Consider the following 24,413-nt stretch of genomic DNA (forward strand, 5'->3'; position numbering starts at 1 on the left):
CTTCAGGCAAGAGGGATACAAAAGTAGGATATTTAAAATATGGGATAGCATCATCTCTAAATTTGTTCAAAAAAGGCAGAACTCTGCATTTGTAGATCTGAGACAAGGCAAAAGAAATAAACCTGATATTAAAGATTTATGCTTTTATCTGTGCCTTGCCAATGGGTACAAAAAACTAGACCTTCTCCCTCTGAAGAAAAACCTTATGCCTTGAAAAGTTTTGTAGGCAAGATCACAAGGGTGAGAAATTCTGCCCCTTTCACCAGTGAACAGCACTCTCACACATCCTCATTTCTCACCACCACTGGAGACATCACCAGCATTTTGTCCCAAAAGTAGTTTGCCTGTGAAAAATGTACTTGGGAAGTTGGAAGGGAAGCAGACAAAAGAGTTCTAAAAAACCCTGTCCTTCTTCTGCAAGTGATACTTGTCAAATATAAAAACAGTCAAGGTAGAGAACAAGTTGTGCTAATCCACAATATTTTCCCAGCAACCAGTTATTACTTTCACATTTTATCATGTTTAAAAGCCCCAGAATCTAGAGTCGTGTTGCTACAGAAGCAATTCCTGTGGCACGACTGAGGAGGAAAGGTCATGTTTCCAAGCCTGTATCTGCCTGCACTACAGCCAGAGGTGATGGCAGCCTGGATCAGAACATCCTTCCAGATCTCAGCCTGCAGAGACCAGCAAAGACAACAGCACAAAATTCAGAGTAATAGGTCTCCAGACAGTGGATGTTTACTTGGGCAACTGCCCTGTACTAAGGTCCAAGCTGCCTTCTCTTCACTCCCACCCAAGAAAGTTACACTAGAACAAACTTGGGTTTCCATGCCATCTGATCTCCAACTGCAATACAGACACAGCCAAAAAGACCGACAAACAGCATGCAGACAAACAGAGCTTATTTCATCATCCACTGAAGCCATGCCATTTTTATGAACTACAACCAATGCTTTGAGGAGTCTGGGTCATGCATTGCTGAGCACATGAACTTGGCAATGCTGGCAGAACCAAGGTTTGCAGTCACTATGGGACTGGCATCAGCCTCAAACATACCCTTCAGCCCAAACTACAGGAGCAAAGGCACTAACAGGGATCCTGGGAGGTTGCTAAGCTCATATCTTTCATGGAAGCAGACAGAAGTTTCTTCAAACTACCAGTATCAGAAATCCCACAACTCCTTTGGACAATCTCTTCCTCCATTTCACTGCACTAAGGGCTTTTCCTAAACATCTAAACTAAACCTTCTATTCAGTGTAAATGTACTTTTGTCTCATCATTCTCCACACCCCCCCCGCCCCCAGCCTCCAATGATAGAGAATAAATCCATCATCCTTCCCTAACAACAGCTTTTATGTACTGAGAAACCACAACATCCCCCTCCCTCCACCACCAATACAGTCCTGTCTAAATTAAATGCACCTGATTTCTTCAACCTCTCCTCAGAGGTCATGTTTTCTAAAGCTCTGACAATTAGTGCTGCTCTCCTCTGGCCTTTTGCCAATTCATCTACATCTCTATTTTAAAGCATGGTATCCAGAAACCAGACACTGAAGCAAAGATGACACGTACAGGGTTCTCATAAAATCCCAGAAGCCTCTCCAAACCCACTGCACTCAAATGCTCACTTTGTGTAGGAGCTTAAAGATGTTCAAGGGGCAGTCTAGCTCTTGCCATTAGTGCATCAGGCATGTGGGACGAGGGAGTACAGCACTGTCTCTTTTGGACAAGACGAAAGATTATTCAAGACAGCTTTGTGCATGAGCCCCAGCATTCCCTGCTTGCACCCTTGCCTGTGGCATCACCAGTCTCCGAGATCCCTGCGGTAGCAGGAAAGCTGATTTAAGGTCTCCTGCTGTGTAAACGAAGCCAACCAGAACAATTTAGAGGCTTCAGCCACTAAACCTACATATAGAACAGGTCTGTGCCTTACCCTGCAATGGTAAATACCCACAGACATAAGACTCCATCCATGGAAAACCCTGCTCTTCATCCCCAGCTCTCCAGAAGCCAGAGGACAGCAGTGGCACCAGAGCCCAGAAACAGCAAGATCCAGACAAGGTTTCCCTGCACTGGCTGATAGAAGAGTTTCTGCAAATGCAGGGTGATACAGGCAGGCGTGAAGGGGGCAAAGTTGGCTGATATATGTAGGCACAGGATTGCAGTGCCTGCATTTTCAATGATTCCCACACCAAATAGGATCAGCAGTTAGGATGTTCTCAAGCTTGCCAAAGGCAGGATCAGCACACAGACTGTCATTCCACTCCCAGGACATTTTCTTTCAGTGTTATCCCCACTTTCCTGAACAGGGGAGAACTGTTCAGTATCTGCTTGCTATTCATGTATAAAATGGTTTGTCCAAGCCGCTGCCTCTGCTTTGTTCACAGCATTGAACCTCAGGGCACCCTGGCTTTATGTTTACAGCTTAAAACCACAACCACGTCACTGCTACGTGCAGCAGTGAGTTGGTTATAAAAGGGTTGAAAGACATGGTTCTTTAGGAAGCAAGAGCTCCCAGGTACAGAGGGCAGCACATTCAGCACAAGGCTTGTCACTAGCTGAGTTGCTGCTATGTGGATGCAACCATACAATCTCTTAAGAAATCCCACTCTATCCCTTCCAAAACAGATACCCTTGAATAATTTTCAGCTGATGGAATAATTAGTCCTGGGCTATAGTTTTTTAAACCCTCCCAAAAGATAACTCAGAGACTCAGGTTGACTGTGGAGGAGTCTGTACCTACACCCCAGGACAGGGAGAATGGAAATGCTCCTGGGTTTTCACCATAGAGGAGGATTGTAAGAGGAGTTCACAAGTTGCTGTGTGCAAAGCATGAACTGGACTCCTCAAAGCACTGGTTGTAGTTCATAAAAATGGTGTGGCTTCAGTGGATGATAAGGTAAGCTCAAGATTTCAGTCTTGAGATCTGTAAGCTGCACTCATAGATCTCAATAAGGAGGCTCTGCTACAGTAGTTAATAGGAGAATTGCCCAGGAGTCAGTTAACCAATGCTAATTTTCCTATTCCTTTCCTGTTCTTAGCTTAGACACAGCAGCAGGCACAAACTAAGTAAGTGTTAACGTTGCTTGAGCAGCATGAGAAGTTTCATGAAAGCAGAAATGTTTTGGAAACCACTTTTATCCAGCATCTCTGATTTAGTCATACCTAGAAGTGCTGACTTCAGCAGGGTCTCTTAAGAAACTCCTTAATTTTTTTCAACTAAATCTAGGTTTAAATACCCATTAAAGAATCTCCAACCATTTTTCCATTTGTTTTTTACTCTTATTTCCATGACCTCTCCCCCACCCACAGCTGATGCTGGTACTAAGCTTGTCAGGCTCAGCACAACAGCCAGGAGCATCAAACACATTCAGAGGCTGATATCTAAGCTCTTCCCCTCCTCTTAGCAGGTCACTCCATGACATCTGTTGGATTTAAAAGAGCAAAGCATACCATGACTTCATGCTTTTGACCACCATTATACATTACCAGAAAGAGAGATGGTCTCACAGCAAGTCTGCAAATATGATATCACCTTCTTATGGTGATGAACGGAAAATATGAGAGACTTGCTGTTGCTGAGGCATCTCCTCCACGTGAAACAAGCATCATATTTTGGAGCTGAAAGACAGGGCTTGGGTCTCCAGAATATCTGGGGCTGTCAATGCCAGCTTTTAATATTTCCTGATGGATTCATTGTGCTGCAGGGGCAGGAGGGGTATCTACCATCACTAATTCTCATGGAGATTGCAGCTGGTCTCCAAGTAGGTCTGGCAGAAAACATTTTCTTTTTTGCCTGACAGGTTTCTTGCATTTTGCCATAATACTTCAGGGAGTGTTTGGCTCTTTTTAAGCCACTAAGCATGTGCACAGAACAAGATTGTTCCTAACCTTGCTAGGCTTTCCATCCATCCATCTCAGACCAGACAGGATCACCCTGTGCAAGGAAGCTAATGAGGATGTCCAGCTTGTACCATTCTGCTCTCCTGGCAGCCTGGCTTTTTGCCTCACCCAGTTAGATGACTGAGTGTGCACTATTCATTAAAGAACAGGGAATACTAGGGAATTCCCAAGAGAAATCAAAGGTTAGAGCAAGCTCTCACCAAGATAGTGATATCAAGGACAGCACACATGTTTGATGGAACATCTAAGGGAAGGTACAACCATAGCATAGCTCTTGAGCAGACTTTTGGAGTATCAGAAGAATGAACAAATTAAGGGCTTCAGTAAGAGACAGGCTTTCCTCTAAGCAAGCAACAAAGAAAATTCTTCAGCAAGAATCCAAGAGACATAGCACTTGTCAAGCAGGCGAAACTGACCACTCAAATCCTACTATCCCGTGATGCTCTTTGCGAATATAACATGGGTTAACCTTGATGATGGCAGCCACATTTCAAGCATGTTGTCAAATGAAGCTGTCCCTGTAGATCTGAATAGACACAGAGTGTTTTCTCACGCAGGCTGTGCCTGCTTCTGAGCCAGTGCTGAGGGATTCTTTTGGAGGAACAATGCTTTCCCAAAACGGATGTAGCACTCATTCTGTGACTATTCTAGGGAAAGAAGAGAGCTAAGGAGCACAGTCTGTGAGGCACAGTGAATTACCTAATCTATCTCATGGGTGTTTTTAATGGATTAGTAGGTTTTAGAGTGGGATATTGCAAATATCCCATAGAAATTTAGAAGTGAGAGAGAATAATCAACTAACTGCAAAAAAAAAAAAAAAAAAGTAAAGATTGTCCCAGAGGCATTGAAGGATTACAGAGGAAGCTAAATTAAGGTTGATTTTGAAAGATGTTGGTAGACAGCTACCCAAGCTGAATAAAAACAAGGTCTCAAATGTACAGGCTTAAAAATGGAACAAGAGAGTGGACACCAACCCTTACAGCATCTGAAGTACTGGTGGACTCAGTTCAGCAAAGCACCTGTACACACACTCAGGCCTTTCAGCATTAAGAAAAATCACTGGCTACTCAGAATACCTTCTGTTCTTGGAAGAGACCTAGGTCAATATTCAGGAGCTGTTTCATCCTCAGTGATGAAGACAGTCTTCCAAAACCTTCTGTATGCACATCTCTTGCCCAGGTGATACACACTTGGGTAAGGTTACAGCAAAGTGAGGGGAAAACACATTCCTAGCTTTGTCAAACTGCATATTTGCTCTCATTTACAGACCTACACAACTGCATCACATTACCAGACCTGATCGTTATCAACCTGGCACCACCAATGGGTCCCAAACAATCGACTCTTTAAGAGTAACTTTACAAAGAGCACCAATTCCAAAGTACCATCCATCCCTTGAAGTACATAGCACTCAGGTCAGACCACAGACAGTTTACTTTGCAGGGCTGCCACAGCCAACAGTTTCTTTATCAGAGCAGGGCGGATTTAGCAGGCAATCCAGATCAGATGATCACGAGATGAAGGCAGTGCCCTGACCTCCCAATACACTGTTCTGCTGGAGCAAGGATTGGTCACCTGTCCTCACCTTCCAAGGATGTTCCTTCAGGGCACCGACAAAGCCCTGGGGCATTGCTGTCTGCAGAGCACACACTTTGTGTTTTGCTTTTTCACCCCTCTCTGCAGAGCCGGGCACTATGAAACATTGCATTTCCCTGCAGTTACACTAAGATAACCCTGGGAAAAGCAGAGACACTGAGCATCCCAGATCCCTTCAGCCAGCTCTCCACCAAGAGTAGTAGCAGGAGGGCAACAAGGCTTCCCAAGCAAGTGTGTGTTGTAGACTGACAGCAGATCAACACAAGCCAGGCATTTTTTTTCCCCAGCAACAGTATGAAGCATCAGAGTCACACTGATCAGCCACCCCCACATTTCTCTACCTGAGAAGACTTCCCACCTACCTCTGTCAGGATCCTGGCAGGCAAGTGCATCTCCCATGAGGGTCCTGCCAGTGCACCCATGGGGCACAGTTCTGCCCAGCTGCCTGGGAAGATGTGGGGGACTCAGGAGCTGTCCTGCCTTTTTGTCTTTACACAGGCCCTCAAAGCTGGCACTTGTTCCACCTCCTCACAGCCAGCATGGGCACTTTTCTACAGTCCAAGAGCCACCACTCCCCCAGCTCGGGCAGGCTCAAAAGCCTTTGGCACCCTGCTGTTCCTCATTTCCTAGCCCACCCACCGTTATCCTGCTTTTTAAGAGGGTAGATCTTCAGAAAGGATTGCACACAGACACTAAGTACTTTGAAACCCCTAGGTAAATGTGCAAAAGAGAGAAGGGTAGTTAATCACATACCTACAACCTTCTACCAGAGCACACTCACCACAAGCCTCAGCACAGGCAGCTGCCCTGTCCTGCCTCATCTCCAGCTCACCAGGTTACCTTCAGAGCAGACACACTGCCAGGGCTCTTTCACAGCCTGGAAAACATTATTTACAATCCAAAACACTGGATACCTGCACAAGCTCCAGTGCTACAAGGCCCACGAATGCACATAGATTTTTTTTCAAGCAGGATTAGAACTGAATCACTAGTGCTGGGGCCCCCATAGCACCGTGACACTCCCTGCAACAGCCCAGGAGATAAAAGTGCAGCAAACTACCTGCAGAAATCACAGCACCATCTTCCCACCACAGACAAACAGCTCTTAAACACAGGGGTGGTGCTATATGTGGGACATCCCACCTCACTTCATCCCATCCCAGCATTCGCTGGGGACTGACACAAGATCCAACCACCCAGCTCATTCCTTCCCTCCCTCCCTCCACAAGACCCACCATCCCTCTCAGGTGAGGCTGCTGGAGTGGCACACACCTGAGGCCATTTAGCAATTTTTCCTGCATACCAGTGGCAGCTGTGGAAATTTCTCCCATGTTGCCCATCAGTCTATCTCACTTCCCATCTGCCCACCCAGGGCACAAAGGTTCTGACCCATCTTTTCAGTACTGGACTCTCCTGGCACATTACCAATAAATGTCTGCTATACAGATCAACCTCTCTCTTATGTGCACTGGAAATATCATCCCCCAAACAACTGCAGCCTGGCCTGTACTTGAATACGTGACCTGTCTAGGAAAACACTCTCACCCATTACCAAATCCTGAGCCATCTAATCCCCTTAGCTGAAAATAAGCTGAATCAAATTAATTTAAGTGGGTTAACACAAGCTTCTCTGTTCATATCAAATCCATTACTTCATTTTGGAAGTATTTGTAACAACAACAAAATATCTGGACTTGTCATTTTTATCAAAGGGACAACAAGAAGGTGTTTTCTTTCTGTTTGCCCTGTTTCCAATTTTTAATGAGTTAGTCACACCTCATCGCTGTTTATGGGCTCTTGTCTTTAAACAATACCATGGCATCTAACTCCTGGATTGAATCCAGTTGGACATGCACAGCATGCAGGGAAAAAAAAAGAAAAGAAACAAGATGGCCAGGACAGGACATGCCCAACTTGCACAAACATTGAAACCACGGCTGGGACATCAGGGGACAACCCTGCTGTGGTCCCCTTGTCATACTTCTATGAGAAGATATTTTGACAGTGCTGGACATGGCCCTTCATCTCTCAAGATAGTGCAAAGTAAATGGTTGGGGTGGTTGAGGGAGAGAAGGTCACTCCTTTCTGTTACTTCTGTCAAGTCCTCCATGGACACAGAGCCCTTTGGCGGTGCCCACCTTATCCATCCCAATAGAGCCCACTAGTAGGGCTTTTGTTGATGTTGACTTCAGATGCCTTCCAGCACCACCTCCTTACACTGCTCACCTGGTCCTTCCCTTACCCTGTGAAGGGCACAAGGCCCTTTGGCTCAGCTCGGAGACAGAGCTTTAGGTCACAAGGAGCCCAAGGCTTATGATTAGTGACAGCCAGGACAACTTACGGTGCAAGTATTGAAAAAAAGGAGTGAGTCAGGCCTGAAAACACCGTGACATTCACATTAAAATCATGAGTCTGAGTTAGAAATCATGAGAAGTAAAGCACACACGCAAACAAGCCTCCCCCTTTCCAAATGTTATACATGGGATTATATGTCTCCATCTCCCCACTTCTAAGTCTCTTGGATGTGCCTTATTCAGTTTGTTCTGCTTTTTCTTTACAGTCACCAGACAGAGAAAATCTTACAAAATTCAGTGATGACTGAGAATTGCAAGAGTTTTGTAGGAAGAAGAAAAGAATTCAAGTTTGTAAGTTGGTCACTTTCGAAAGATCGACCCCTGTGCTGGTGTTTCCATCCTTTCAGTAATGACTGATTTGCAAAAGTGTCCTAGAAATTCAACAGGACAAAATTTGCCAGGTTTCCTTTTACCCTGGCACCTTTTATTAAGAGATAGAACTAACTGTCATTTGTTCACCAAAATAATTGCTTTCACTCAGGATGCATGGATGAGCGAATCTTGCAGAGCTTTTACATATATATTCATCTCCAGCAATTCATCAACATAATAATCACGCATTATTAACTTGAGTACTCATCAATTTTTTTTTCTCTAGCTTCAAATACTAGCAAGCGGCTCGTGTGCAATAGGGAAGAAAAACATGTGGGGAAACTTGTGATGGATGTTCTATTTTTGCAATTAAAGGAGAACAATAAGAAAAATTCAGCTCATAGCCTGCCCTCTCCCTCACTTCCAAAAATTTTCTACCAATCTGAGATCCTTCCACAGAGGCCAGCACACTGGGATTTCCTGCAGACCTTCTCCCCAGCTGGAGGGAGAGCAGGTAACAATGTCCCACCAGTAAGATCCCACCCATAACCAGAGTGGCCTCGTCTTCTGGTGTGACAGCCTCAAGCTTTGCCACTTGGAATGGGGAGCCCCCTTCTTTATGTTGAACTGTCCAGAACCAAGTGACGCAAGTTTCCCCCAACCTGGTGGAGTCACCTGCTGTGGATTTTCTCACTGTGGACAATGTGTAAGAGAAGAGCAAGAAGAACACCAGGAAGCTGCCTGGTAGCTGAGATGTGTTTGAAAAGATCTCCTGATCAGAAAACTCATCCTGGTTCTGTTGTGCAGCTGCCATTCCAAGCCAGGGAAGAGGAAGGGGCAGTTTGGTATTCTCACATCTCAGCTGACTGATGGGCCCTGGTCCCAAATGCAAGCACAGGATGATAGACTGCCATAGGAACCAAGCAGGGCATATTGCTTCTGGGCCATTGCTCTTCATAGGGTGAGTCTGCACAGTAGATAAATCCAACTATGGCTTTTAGTGGCTGAAATGACCCTGCAGGCTCAGAGAGCAGAGTCTCGCACTGGGACAGGGAAAGCTCTGGTGTCCACTCTTCCTGACAGCCCATGGTGACATTCATTACAGAAGCATAAGAAGAGTGAAGGTTGGAATTCATGCAATAACCAGGACACCCTTCCTACTTTTTCTACTACATGACATGATTATACAGAGAATATAATATCTGCTACGTATAATTTTTTGAACTGTTCTGTCAATAATCAAATTTTCAAAACTTCATTTCTTCTGAAAAGGACAGTGATGAATGCCCTCCTGCTCCATCCACCAGAAGGGCAACTATTTGTGAACAAAATTAATGCCTTTCCTATTACTATACCCCTTCCATTTCTCTGCAGCAAGAAGTGGGCCCACCTGCCTGTTCCCTTTGGGGATTTCACAGGCTAATACAGTCGAAGAAATGGTGATGGTTTGGTGACCAAGCAGCGGACGTGAGCACCGAGGGTTCTCAGGTCTGTTCTCATTGATAGCAGGAAGCAGAACTTCCCAGTGCTATTCCATGCACTACCACAGGTTTCCTGTGTCATCCCCAACAACTTGTCCCCTCTTGGTGTTCCCTAGATACAGACCTAGCAGTGATCCATCCTCCCACAGGTAGAGGGGAAGATTTGTTAGTCAATGTTTGTACAGCATAGGAGCCTTGCTGCTATCTGTCACACAGAGCCTGCAGCGCTACCTGGGAACAAATTATATCTGTGCATAATCAAAATCACATCCAGCTCGGCCCTGATTTGAGAATCCTTTTTGGCTGGTGTTGATGTCCGGAGCAGAGAGAGCACAGCTTGATTTCCAGAGCCCAGGCTGAGCTGGCAGTGCTGGCAGGTAGAAATATCTTGTTTTGACTGGTAAACTGAGCAAATTTGACATGGAAACCACTGAGGGAGAATAAATATGGAACAACAAGATGTAATTTTTACAGAGGCTCTTTTCCAACTATAACTGTACTCAGAGCCCTCCCAGACTTGAACTAAGAGGTCCTGAGGTCTGGGGAGGGAAATTCAAGCTATGGTAGGTTGGGCTGAGGCTCACCCCTGTCAGAAGCACAGACATCTAGAAGTGCACAATTACTTAACAGCACTATTCCTGCAGGACCGCAAAGTGCAGGAGAAACAGGAACGGGAGGGGGGAAAGATCAGAGAAGAAAAATATATTTTAGCTCTGACACAGAACTAAGGATAAATGCCAAAACCAGAAGAATAGCCTATAGGAACTGCATAATCAATGTTCCCCAAACCAGCCTGAAATTCATACCTTGCTCAAAGCAAACAGCGATGCTCCCACAGCCTGGGAGAAAGGGTCAACTGAAAAGTCCTCTGTTTCCTTCCATTTGATGGAAACAGGATCAACCACCGGATCTTCAGAATACCTGTTTATTTGGCTGATCTGTTCCTTCTATCGAGCTTCACCATCCAACACTTCCCTTTCTCACATACTTGATGTGAATCCCTTTAATGGGCTTTTTGCCATCATTAAGCACATCATTTGTCTTGTCCATGTTTCTAGTCATGTTTTAACAAGTGCATGATATTTCACATGAAATATCAAGATATAAATAGACACTTAACAAGCCCCACCAAGGGCTATCCGCAAGAATGGATCTTACAGACTTCTGCACCAAATGCTGTCACTACCGCTGAAGAACCATGTTATATCAGTTCAGCCTGACACTTTAGTAGCCTCCAACTTTTTTTTGCTTTGAACAAGACATAGGTGAGAAAAGTGACATGCACACACAGTCTGTGTTTCATGTAGCAGCAAAATGACAGCACATTCCTTGGCTTTTATACTTTGTGCTATGTGGGTCAAAAATATTTTTCTGCCTAACCGAGATATTGGGAGTCTTAGGAAATGAACAATGCAGATATGTAAAGCTGCTCTGATGAACAGCTCTAGGGTTGTGAGAATATATTTTGAGTAATCAAAAGGACTTGTACTAATGGGTTTTACACTGTTTTTACATTTTGCTTTAAGTGGCAGTCCCTCAGAGGCAAGTTTACTGGCAGGAATAATCTCAGAAATTGTGTTATGTAGATATTAGTCAAGGAGAAAGATGCATCCAGGTGAGATGGCAAACATCCTCCAGACTGGCTATAAACAACAATCTACTTTCAATCAGTTAATTAATTAAGAAGCATTGGAATTATTCTACTATTCAATAACTTGAATGCATTACATTGGGTCATAAAAAAAATCTGTGACTAAGAAAAGAGGAAAAATTTATGGAAGAAATGCTTTGTTAAAATGTTTATGACATCTTTATTTTCGAGAGATAGCTCAGAGCCCCTCGCTAGCCAGGCACACTACCCTTCACTAGACACAGTGCCCTGTTGTGGATGAGATCCAGCAGCCCTGGAAAACGTCTGCCGGGGGCCGAGCAGAGCTGCAGGGAAAGGCCGCACCAGCCACGGGTGGAAAGGAAGCAGGAGGGCAACTGGATGCATTATCCAACATGAGCTTTGGCACAAACAGGAGAATCATTTCCTCCAGTTCCTGCGAATGGATCCTGGCTTAATGAATGACAGCAAGACTTCATGTCCTCCAACGGATACCAAATCCAGGAAACAATGCTTGGTACTACCAAGCACAGCTCTAGGGCAGGCACACATTGCTGGAAAACCCAAGTCCAGCTTGACTCGCATGAGACTCAGGGGAACTCATCTTTGTTGTTGTCTTTGTCACACCACCTAAAACTCCCTCCACTGCTCCATGCCAGAGCTTCCCAACTGAAGGAGGATAATAAGGCCACAGATGGATTCACAAACATGTTCAGCATGCAGCAAGAAGTTCGCAGGCTCTGTCACGCTGGAGGAAGGGACTAGGCTAATATTCTAAAATATTATTCCACTCAAAAAAAACAAAAGAAAATAAAAGAAAACAAAACAAAACAAAAACATGAGAAAACAAAATGGATGAAAGTTAGGTGGAAGGAAGCCCACTGCTAACTGGAAGTTATGGAGCCAGTTCTTAGTTACATTGTCCACAGGATCCTTGTTCATTTCTTTTCCTTTTTGATAGAGGGTGGATTCGCTCTGAGGATGACGCAGGATTACATATCAGAGGATGACACTGACAGTGAGGTCCCTGCCTGATTTGCTGAAGCAGCTGATAGCCATGCAGTGAGTGAGGGGGAGGCCTCCAAGAAAGGAAAGAAGATGTTTGTGTCGCTGAGTCCTGTCCGCCAGGACTGGATGTGTCACGGGGGTTCCTACATGCTCCTTCCTACACAAGTCACCTACATGTCACAGGTTTTTGTGAACTCTGCGTATCTCTCTTTTGGGGCATTGGGGCTGAGCGCTCACAGCTGTGGCTGAAATCAATAGGAGCTGTGCTTTGCACACACAGTGTGCTGGCTACAATGCTGCTAAGTATTCTGGTAAAGCGGGTGTTTTGGCTGGACACCCCACAGCAGGGGATACCTTCGACTCCTTGGAGCAGAGGTGTACACATTTTCATGCTGTACAACAGTTATAAAAACAACTAATTCTATGTTGTGAGCAGGTCTGAATAGAGAGCAGTCAAGAAAACATGAGTCCAAGATTGTCTTTGCCTGCTCAGTCCCAGGCTTTGCATCAGACATACATCTCACTCTAGTCTAGCTGAGTCTGTCCTAATCACCTGCCACAACCCCCTCAGCTAGTCCCCACTGTCACACTCCCAGCCTGTCCCACTCTTGAAGGAAGGCAAAAAGAAAGATCAGCTTCATGTGGAAATGGCATCTCTTGTGTGCTCTGTAAAGGTGTTCAGGAGGAAGCAACTGTTGGACCTCGGCTCCTGATGCACCCTCACAAGGGGAACAAATATAAATCCAGGGAGAAACTCCAGTCCTCTTCTTTCTAAAGTCCTGAGTATCTGACTTTACAGCCTCAAAGTCCTTTTCACAGCATGTATTTCCCATAAAAAGAGCAAAGTGAAAAAAATAGAAATTCCATCATGTGGCAATGTGTTAACATCCACATATGTCCCAAGAAGGACTAGATCCTTTCATTTCCTGCCACTTCAGTTAATGAAGTAAGACACAACAGCAGGAGGTTGTCATCTTCCTTCTGGATTAGCCCTAGAGAGGATGCGACCCATGGTCTGGAGCCAGAAGTCATGTAAATGGGGGAGGAAGTGAGGGCTGCACAGCTGCAGCCAGTTTTACTGACCAAGAACATCCTCTTCTTAACGCCCTTTTCTCAGAAGGGAAAGCGGGACTACTGGCAGCCCCCATGTCATATCCACCTCCTCTTTGGCTATGGGTGACACTGGGCTTTGTAGACCTCTTCAGACAGCTCCTGCCTCAATTGATTTCTTTCCCCAATCTGATCCATCTTTACCCCATCTTTACCCATCTTTCAAATTCAGAGCTGCTCCTCTATCGTGCCAGGGCACGGGGAAGGAGGGGTGATATTTCCCACTGCTGCAAGGCTCTGTGAAGTGCAGCATTGCAGGTTAACCCTGTCTTCAGCTTTGGGCAATTTCTCCTGCAGACACTGAAGGAGATGGCCCTGGCAGAGGAATGCCTTCCTGCTGAGTCTCAATTCCCTGCCCCAAGAGCGTGTAAAAGAGTTGGCTCAAGACATCTCAGAAGCATAGGGAAAATTGAATCTGGCTGCTTTGAGATTTAAACATTTCTGCACAGAAGTGGAGGGGAAGAGATCTCAAGAGCTGAGGACTAAACCCTGGAAAGGCACATTTGGAGCTCCTACTGCCCCCAGTACAGGCAGCCCAGGACCAGCGCCCGCCCCACTGCTGGGCTGCTCCCTTCCCAGCCCCACATCCCAGTCGTCCCGCAGCAGCACCACCCCTCTGGGATGCTGCACCCACACAGGAGATGATGGGGCTGCAGCGCTTTTGCCAGCTGGGTCGCCGGCAGCACCAGGCAACCGCCAACTACACATGCACCTGGGCCAGCCCTGCTGGAGGAACAGCCAGTCACACCCCCCAACAATTTATGAGAGGAAAAAAATCCAGCATGTACATACCCCCAGCTTGTTCTCAGAAATTTGCTAATTGTTTTGCCGAAAAATTCCCCCCCTGCCCTTTGACAAGTCAAAGCAAGCTAGCTGCATGGAAAAAACACAGCCACTGTGGCTGAACCTTATACGCAGTGGAAAACAGGGACATTTTCAGGAAGCCTTAACAATACACAATACCACCAGCCTTGACTACGTAAGAAACCAAATTCTCATTCCTTCCACTACAGGACCACTAAGACCAGCTCTTTCTGAGCCACACAAGGCTGGTGGACCAGGGCTCAGGCCCCCCTCTGTCTCCTGCCGCATTCATGCCAGCCAACGCAGCCGCTCAGCCTGCCAGCCCCGCCAGTTTCGGAGCCCTGAACTACTGATGATGCTTCACTGCAACACTTTATGCATCAGCAATCATTTATTTTTACAATTCTGGGTTTCAAGTGATGCTGTTACCCAGAAAAGGGCTGAGGATTTCATCCTAGAATCCACTGAATTTGGAGTAGCCTTTGAAGAAGAAATGCTGGGGAACAATCAGGACAGGGGGGCAGGCTGGGTCCCAAAGATGGTGCAAGAGTGATGGAGCAAAGAGGGGCTGAGGGCAGGAGAGGCAAAGGAGAGAAAGGAGGGAGACCAAGATATTGCAGCTAAGGAGTACTCCTTTGGGTATCAAAGAAGGGGGTTGAAACCGAGCAAGGGTGATGAGAGCTGGGAAGCCTGGTCCATGCCACAGAGCAGATGAGGAGCAGTGGACAGGCTCGTTTCGATCCAAGATCCCCTAAACTCTAATTGCCCTTCAAGAAGCCTGCCTTAAAAATGGGGCAGGGAAAGCTGCTGGATCCACAGGCATGGAAACATAGGATTAACTGTGTAATCCTGAGAGCTTCCTGGTCATTCCTTTTTCACCAGGCATTTTCAGACACTGTGCACACCAGCCAAGAGAAACAGTAAGAACCCTGCACTGTAGGTGGGCCAGGGGCAAGGAGCAGAGAATGCTCTCACCTTGCTTTTGGTGAAGATCTGTAAATGATGCTGGGAAACTATAACGGGTCCCCTTTCCATACGCTCCTTGAAAGTCTTGCAAAGATTTGGGCTGGAAATGTTGCACCAACAGAGAGCAGCCGAGTCACTGAGCTCAAGTGGGATCCTCCTGCCATTCCTTCATTGCCTTCTCTACCCTGGGGCAATACAGTCTGCCTTCTTTTTTTCTTTCTTTCTTTTTTTTTTTCTTCTCCTTGGAACTAATGCTTCTGAAAGTGAGTATCTAAAAGCACTTACAAGGGTTCTGCTCTGAAAGCTCCCTCTCTCCCTGACCTGTGGCCCTGCAATGCTTCCCACACCCAATCTGCAGCATCGCCTGCTCAGCCAGTCCTAAATCATGAGCATCCCATTTGCCTTACTGTGGTGTGATGATTGTACTTGCAATATACCCACTGAATATTGCCTCCTGTATTGTCCATCCCCCAGGCCAGGGCCAGCTGGGTGACACCTACTTGTGGTTTGATTTCCCTGTGAGATATGGTGTCCTGTTCCCCCAGAGTTCAGTAGGCTTCCCAGCATACCCTGCCAAAAGACCTTGCTCTGCATCGTTGCTGATCTTGCACCACCATGACAGAGATGTCCCTCTGCAGCAGACCAAGAGCCCTGGCTGGATCTTTCTCCCACCCTCCAAATCACTCCTCCAAGGCTGTTCCAGATCCTCAACGTAATCCTGGCCAAACCCCTTAGAGCTGCTTTGCAAAGAGCTCCCTGTCCTTTCAGTTTCAGGCCATGTCCTTGCTCAGCCCATGAAAATTGTTCCCTGCATGTCACACCCTGCCACTGTCCCAGATGGTGTGCTGGGCTTGATGGTGTGATGGGCTTGAAGGACTGTGGCTGTGAAGTAAGAGGGCACTGCCCAGGGCTCCCCTGGCTGGAAGGGTTTACCACCTGTGCCCCGATGACTGATGTACTTGTTGGTCCTTCAATGCCAGCCCCTTTACTTCACCTCTCCTGGTGCTTGACCCCCTTGGGCTTCCTCCACTGAGCCAGGATGGTTTTGTGGAGGAGTTGCTCCCAGATTTTTCCATCACCTCCACGTGGCTCCAACTTTCCCCCTTTCTCCTGTGCGTCCCCCCATTCAGCCCAGCTCCTCAGATGAGCACGTCACAGTCATTGCCAAAGCATCACCCCTGAGAGCCGACCTGCTCATCGGCCTAATGGGTTTCCAAGGGGGTGGGGGGGAGGGGAGGAGAGCGAGTGGCTGATGCTTCTCAGCCACTCAGCTCGGCCCAGAGCTAACGAGGCATCTCAAAATTAAAAAGTGAACTGCAATCCCCAGCAGGCCTGTCCTCCTTTTGGCATTAGTCGGAGTTCTCTTTCTCTCTCAAAAAAAAAAGGACTGGGGAGCCCAGAGATGCATTTGGAGCCATTGAAGCACCACATCCCGGGGACAATGGGGGTGCTGGAACAAGGAGGGCAGCCTGGGGCTGCTGTGCTGTGGAAGTACTGGTTCTTTTAGCAATGTTGTGAGGTGCGAGATCTGCCTCGCCAGGCCAAGGAGCACAAATGATACATGGGAACAGGCTCTTCCAGTGCCTCTACAACCAAAGATCCCCAGCTCCCAACTGCTCTTTGGGCAGCAACCATGGGTGTGTGGAGGAGGCACCCCAGGACACAGAGGTGGCATCTTGCCCTCAGTGGACAGTGCAGGGGTGATTGCCACCAGGCACTGAAATGGGGGGAGGATGGCAAGAAGGAAACAACACTCCTGTAGCAGGAAGATATGGGGAAAACAAGCAGGGCAAAAGCAGAGAAGACAGGAAGGGATAGCAGCCTGGTTTATTGCTTTTGTGGGTTGCATTTCTCATGTGGGAATCTGTCTGGGAAGGACCTTTCTCTGCCTGCACCTCTGGAGTGCCCATCACTGGCTGCTCTGACCTTCCTGCCCCAGGTGCCCTCATTCTTGAGCTGCAGAGGGCAAAGGGCTCTGGCTTGTAGAGGTGCTCACTGGAGCAGCTCAGCCTGGCTCACAGGCTACTGAGTGGTAGCTGCTTTGCTCCTGTCCTCTCCACTCCTTGTGCAGGCAGCTGCCTGTCCAGCCAGAACCCTCAGTCACTGCAGGGCCAGTCCTGAGATGGCCCCATGCCATTCCTCCAGAGAACATGGCTCCTGCCACCCCTCCAAGGTGTTGTCTTGGACATTCATAGCTCACCCTGACTGTTCTTCCTGGGATGAGAGCACAAGTGGGTGAAAAGGGTTCGCCTCCCTCAGCAGAGATGGCTTACACCCATCTTGCCCGGCTAGAAGGCAGCTGAGGGGTGGCAGGATGGTCCAGGTGGAGCATGAGGGAGGCTGCAGGGCTGTGTCCTGGAGAACAGCCCATCCTCAGGTTGCTGGGCCTGGGGTTCAGTCCAGTCCCACACAACCTTGAGACATAGCAGGTCTGTATAAACACAGGTTCCAGGGCTTTGCCCAAAATGTGCCTTTTTCAGCTGCACACAGTTTATTGGGAAACTTCACCCTCCCCCCAACAAGGCTATGGATGAACTAGAATCCACAAAGCATTAGACACATCTTGACATGATCCCACTGGAATTCCTCTAACAATGGATTTGGCCCAAAATCTCAGAGAACGGGTGAGCTCTAGAGACAGCAGTGGAGCAAGAAAACTTCCATCCCATTCCCCTGGGCTTGTAATGCTAATGATCTCCAGCTTTCAGATTCACCTGTCCACCCACCCTTCCCTCAACTGTAAATGCTGCAGAGGTGATTTTGTCTAGATAAGGTTATCCTCAGGGAGATGGGGTCAGACATGCTGCGAGTTAGGGCATCCCTGCACACTAAGCACCAAAAGCACGGTCACTGGTGCTGCCAGCCTGGACTTTGCACTCATGAACAAAGGGAAGGACAAGAAAGGGTGAAAAGCAACAGCGAGATGAGTGCGGGAAAGGGGGTTACCATAGCCTTTCTATTTCTCTGCTTCAGTGAGGGAAAATGCAGTTTGTACTTCGGGAATTCAGGATAAAATGAAATAAAATGTAACGGTTGCCCAAAACCATCCATTTTACAGTCAGGAAGGATGCAGTGCCTGCTGAGAGCAGCCCATGCACCACACATACCTGGCAGGGTCAGCAGCACCGCCTGCGCTGAGCCCCGTGCTGCCTTGCCCAGACTGAAGGAAGGGGAGGCCCATGTCCTGGGGGGTGGCTGGATGACCTGGGGACCTGTCATCAGAGCGCACAGGCTGTGAAATGAACCTGGGATACTGGACCTCCAGCCCCAGTTACTCGTGCCACCCTTCTGCTCCATGCCTCCGCGGAGCCAGATCGCCTACTGTTTTACTGTATCATAATCATCTCAATGGCTTACAAGATGGTTTTCTTGCAGTTTTTATGTCATCTCTGCAGTTCTCCCCCTCATAAAATGTGACTGCACCAATTCCTGTGATTTGAGCTGGTCAGCTAATAGGGACATTTTGTGTTTCCCAGACAAAGCCTTTAAATCAAATCCAGCCATATCCCATGTTCAAAGGAGAGAAGGGAGAGGAGGGGAACCCCTGTTTCCTCATAGAGCGCTGCAAGCCCTTCCGAAGCAGATCTGAAGGGCAGGTGGATGGGGCAGGTTTGGGTGAGATGCAGGGAAACCTGAGGTTTCAGGGGAGACACATTTGTTCATGGGGTCATGGGAAACTGGAATACACTGGGGTGACTTCAAAACCAGATGAAATCAGTGGGGATATTCTTCCACCCCCAACTTCGAAGAACACTTGGGGGAAAACTCCTCCCTTGCATCACCATAGAATTGGCCCTGGCATCTCTTCCCCTTGAGAGCACAGGCATGGATTTGCTTCCCAGCAGTCATCTGCAGAGGAACATCTTGATGTGGTTCCTGTCCTCCTGCAAGCTGAAGATCCTCCAATCCCACACATCTCCCTCATGAGGAGGAAATAGCATTTCCCAGAAAAGCCTGAAAACAGCCAAGCTTGGCAGGCTGAAGCCAGAAGTCCTCCAAATCCCCCTCCCTGTGCAATCAGCTGTGGTTCTCCACTGCCTGCTCCTCTCCAACAAATGGACTTCAACTGTACCCTGGAGCACGACAGTACCCGAGGTTTATTTTGTATTATGTATCCACCAGGATGAGAAAGAGAAGGCCCTTTCCATTCTCCTTTTTGCTCACAGGACAGGACACAACAGAGGAATTGCAGGTCCTTGCATCTCCTACTGAATAGCAGCCACACCACCAGCACCCCAAGGAATGTTTATCCTGTATTGTTGCTGAGGGGGCAGCCCAGCAGCCCAGCCAACGATCACCCCAAACCTCTGCAGGGTAAAGAGCTAAAATATCCGGCACTGGGAGCAGAAGTGGAGGCGGGATGACCTTTTGTCATGATGGAGGAACATTTGGAGCAGAGGAAAAGCAGAGCGTCTCTGTCCCAGCAAAACATCCCCAGAAACACCATACCATGGACAACCCAACTACCTGCAGAAATGGGTGATGATTGGGGGAGAGGAGACGGTGAGAGAAGGAGAAAAAACAGAAAGCAAGAAAGAAATGTGAGGGGGAAGGCAAGAAGGAGATGAGAGCTAGCAAACAGCGGAGGGCAGGAGGTGTCAGATGGGACCATTTCACAAGGTCAGTGTGTGCTGCGGGCGGCCAAGCCAGCAGCACGGACACACAACAGCCCCCGTGCTCTGCTCCCCACAACCGGCCGCCACCATACCTCCAAAGTCAGGCCTGAGGCGGACGTCATAGCCCTTCAGCAGTTTGTCCACAATCTCTTTCACCACAGAAATATTCCCAGTGGATGGGCTGAAAGACAAAAGAAGAGAGTCCTCGTCATCTTGTGTGCCATTGGCTATGAGGGTGGGGGTCCTGGCCAGGCAGCACCACCACAGCATCCCTACGCCAAAGCACCTGCGTGTGCTATGGACACCCTCGTCATAGGCAGGGCTCCCCCATTTTGTTTCTCACTCATATTTTCCGTCCCTGGCACAGCTCTTGGTGCCTGACCTGCACACAAAACTCATGAAGCCCTAAGCTGTCCTGGGGGGTGGCACTGGAGTCTCGGCAGGTGTTTTGGCTCCTCTTCTGTGGCTCACCCCTACTCGTGGGTACCCCAAACTCCATATGCCCATGATTCTGCATGATGTGTGTTTGCATCCCGGTGGTCCCACACTCCTCAATGTGGGCACTGCTCACCACACATGTTCTCCCTGCCCACCAACGCACACACTCAGGGCACCTCACTGTGCCCTGCCTGTAGGTGGGTGCACACATACACACACAGGCAGGAATTGTCCTTTCTGTCCCACCAAGACATGCAGAGGGTGACTGCAGTCTCTTGAAGGACTCGCTTCCCTTCCCCTACCACCCTGGGCACTTTTCCCTGGTCTCACACCGCACAACGCGGACTTGTAAAGCACCGAGGTCCCCACTGCACAAGCCTCCCCAGCAGGTCCCCTGCACTGTCACATACATGCAATCTCTGCTTCTCAGCGTACCCAGGTATTTCTTCATATTATTGAAGTAAAGGAAAAAACAAGGCTCCTTTTGTCCTATGGCCTCAACATACAGCTGATCTTTGGCATGGAAACATTAATCTTCTGTCACTCAGCATCACCGTGACTTCTTAGCAACGTGAATCAAGACACAGAGATGGGGAAGGAGAGTCCATCTTTCCCTCTGTGTGCCAGAGCAGCAATCCTTTCCCTCCCAGCCCTCTGACTTGCACACAGGACAGGCAGCCATCCTCTCTAACACTGATCCAGCTCCTCCAGCCATTTCAGCAAGAAAGGAGCTCCCTCTAAAAACAGCCCAAGAGCCAAAGTGAAGGTGCGAAACCAGAAAGCAGAGAATGCTAAAAATATTGAATCTATTCAGTGCTGCGGAGTATCTAGGTTTTCCACCTGAATAACCAGCCTCTGTGCCTCCCTCGTCCCCTGCTTTGCATGAGAATAGAGACCCTGTCAGTGACAACTGCTGCTCTTTGCAGTCACCCACCACAACAGCATGTCTCCCTGTCAACACTGCCTCCCACATTCATCCAAGTCAAGCTGGAAAGCTGCTCCATAGCACTACCTCTGCCAGCCAGCCCCATGCCTCGTTGGCCACTGGGGTTTGCACTGACATGTCTGTATGCAGGCACACATGCAGACATGCATGCTTTCCTGATTGTACAGGGGATGTACAGACTCCATGCCTGTACACACAGACATGCAAACACATGAAAGCACTGGAGCTTAAGGGTACAGCTGTGAAACATGTACAAACCACCCAAGTCTGTGTGGAGGTGACTGTGGGTGCAGAACTTGCTCCATTGCGTTATGATGAGACACTGGGCTGTGGGCACGATGTATGCAGGAGCACGGAAACAGGCATTTGTGGGTGCCTGAGACTGGGTTCCCAAGGGCCCATATTATCTGTACAGGTGTGGGTGGAGGCATGTGGGACCACTGGGGAGTCTGGGCATGCGTTAAGGCTCTGGATGCACAGCCTGCCTATGTGCAGAGATTTCTCAGCCAAACGGGGATGTACAAATCTGAGACAGCACACTTCCAAGGCCCAGCTTTGGTGCACAGACAAACCTTTCAGCACTTGTGCTGCTGGGGCAAGGTGTCTGAGCTGCATTTCTGAGCATGCACCTTAGAGGTGTACAGCTCTTTATTGCATTGCTTTTATTACTGTAAAAAGGCCAGAGAGCTGTGCACAGGTGGACATTTTCACAACACTGTGCCTAGGCTTGTAAGGTCTGCTTACACCTGTGGATTTCCATGCAGGTATGTCAGGGTTTGCAGCATGCTTATGTATATCTGCTCACTGTGGATTGATAGTGTGCATTTGTTTGTCACTAGACAGTCATTCCTAGGTACATAGATTTCCATATTCATAGAGTTCCATATTCATTGTATAAACACTAGGTATTTGTCAAGGGATTTAGACACTTCTGTTTAGCTTCACACAGCACATCAGCTCAGGAAGCAGTGTTACCTCCTTAATATAGGCAAGGAAACTGAGGCAGAGACATTAACCAATGTGCCAGGGGCCCTGCAAAAAGGAGTAGAGTGAGAAGGGGATATAGGGGCTCTTTCCTCCTCATCAGCTACAAGTTCGCTCAGTAAGAGCAAAAACTGGCGTCATGGTTAAGGGCAAGGTCTCTCGCCTCTCAGTGCTCCTTTTGATCCAAAAAGCCATGTCCTTCCTGCTGAACAGGCAAGTTGTGCATATGCCCAGCTGTGGGTGAGCAGCTGCATGTAAGTGCTATTCCTGGTAAATGTGGGTCTGCATCCGCTTAGGGAGCACGTACATCCAGCCTGTGAACTGGATTTTTGAATACTGTGTCCCTGACTTTGTGTGGGTGTGCATGTGCTTTGCATATGCATGTATATTCGCAGCCAAACCTCTACATATATGTGCACCATGCTGCTGGCTGGGTTGTGTGGGAGTAGCTGATGGCATGTGCACATGGGAGAGTGTTTTATCTCCAAGGTGTGCACAGATATACATGCGGATTATAGGTGAATATCCGTTCATAAGCAAATATAAACACACATGCAAGGACACGTCTGAGCACAGGCTTTTGATATGGGCATTGCTCTTTACACATTTTTTTGAACACTGCCTCTAACCGTGCCTGTGTATGTGTCCATCCACAGCGGAACCATGCATGAATGGTGTGGGTAAGGTGGGCATGAATCTGCGCATGTGCGTGTTTATAACTATGGGAACATAAATCTTTGTATATACAGATCTGCAAGGCTGTGCAGGGACCTGCATGTTCAGTGTTCATGGCTGAGCAAGGAGATGCCACAGCTCCCCCTCCCCAGCAGACTTCGTGCACGCTGTCAGCACAGAGGTACAAACCCACCTGCCCGCATGTGTGAGAACGGAGAGTGAGGAGGCGTAGGCAGCGCTACTCCTGGGTGTGAAGGCAGCGGATAAACGTGTGTGTTAAGCAAACAGGTGTGCTCTGTACACCTTGTCCAGGCTGGATGGTTGCTTGAACCTCTGGCTGTTTGGTTTTCTCCTGGTGCTCAAGACACATACCAGGAATAGCTGCAGCTTTAGCACGCAGGGTATTAGCATAAACACTGACATGGCTACACGCAGAGCAGGTGAAGCATACTGTGCTCTGTAGGTGTGTTGTGAGACACACGTGTGTGCACCCAAACGGGCATGGATGAATGCGCACATGCAGCGATGTATCTGAAGGGACAGCACCCACAGATGATCATGTTGAACGCCATAAATCTGCGTGGAGGCACAGACGCAGGCTTTGCCTCCCATGCACCGCAGAGCCGGGGCTTTGGTACAGGCACAGAACCCTTGGATGTGAGTGTGGCTGCGTGCGTGCTCTGTGTGTGTGTGTGCAGACACAGGCACAGCCAAGCCAGCCCTGTGCCAGGGTGCTTATGCACGCAGCCCCGTGCCGTCCCCTCCCTCAGCTCCTATGGACACCATGTTCCCCAGCAAAACGCTTCATTTTGCCATCTTCCCCCAGGTCGCGTACGGCGGGGGGACGGGGAGGGGGGGGACGCGCTGCAAGTGGGCTGTGAGGTGGGCTCCGTCTGCTCCACATCTCATGTATGAGCATCCCTCCTCCCCCCAAAATGACACAGACTGGGAAATAACAGCAGGCAGCACGGAAAGCAATTTGGGGGGGGAAAAAAAAAAAAAAAACCTCCCCTTTCCCACATACAAATCAATGGAGAAAATCCCAAACAAAAACAAACCAAGCCTGTATCAGCCCCCCTGCCCCTGCAGGCTAAGATCGCAATTCTTACCTTTGCGCACAGCAGGCGAGACAAAGAGCTGCTAAAGCAGAGACAATTCCACTCAATCTGTCTGCCTGAAATGTCCACATTTCCACAAAGACGAAGGATGAAAAAAGATCTTTGGAGGGGAGGGGAAAGAAGGATGGTTCTTCTGAAATCCCCCTCCAAAAAAAGGGGGGGGGGGAGGAGGGAAAAAAGAAACCAACCCCCCCCAGTTAATGTTTTCCTAGAGAAAAAGAATAATGAAAAAAAAAAAATAAAATGTGGGGGAAAAATATCCCCCCCCCTCCTTCAGTGCCAGTCAAAGAATTCGTTTCTTCTTCCTTTCAGCATCCTCTCAACAAGAGACATCCTCTGGCAATGGATAAAATCCCAAGAGAAGGAAAAATAAAATGCCCCCAAATGGGCTCAGCAAAATGTGAAATCGAATCTCACAGGTATGCAGGGGAGGAGAATTTAAAAAAAAAAAAAAAATAAAAGGAAAAAAAAAGGAAAAAAAAAAAGAAAAAAA

At 48.0% G+C, this 24,413-nt stretch overlaps 1 protein-coding gene across 2 annotated transcripts in view; it reads right to left on the reverse strand.

Annotated features, from left to right (window-relative positions):
* Positions 1-23,991, reverse strand: part of LOC309444313 (gamma-aminobutyric acid receptor subunit beta-4) — a gene marked incomplete at its 5' end in the record, with an annotated part of 70,600 nt that extends 46,609 nt beyond the window's left edge. For both annotated transcript variants that reach the window (XM_082062021.1, XM_082062020.1), the window contains 2 exons: positions 19,852-19,940; positions 23,912-23,991. In XM_082062021.1, coding sequence (XP_081918147.1) covers positions 19,852-19,940; positions 23,912-23,991 — 169 coding nt within the window. The remainder of the gene's footprint in view (positions 1-19,851; positions 19,941-23,911) is intronic.
* Between the last annotated feature and the right edge of the window lie 422 nt (positions 23,992-24,413).

The sequence above is a fragment of the Streptopelia decaocto genome (genome assembly GCF_964273445.1).
Source record: "Streptopelia decaocto genome assembly, chromosome: 10".
In the NCBI taxonomy this organism is placed as follows: domain Eukaryota; kingdom Metazoa; phylum Chordata; class Aves; order Columbiformes; family Columbidae; genus Streptopelia; species Streptopelia decaocto.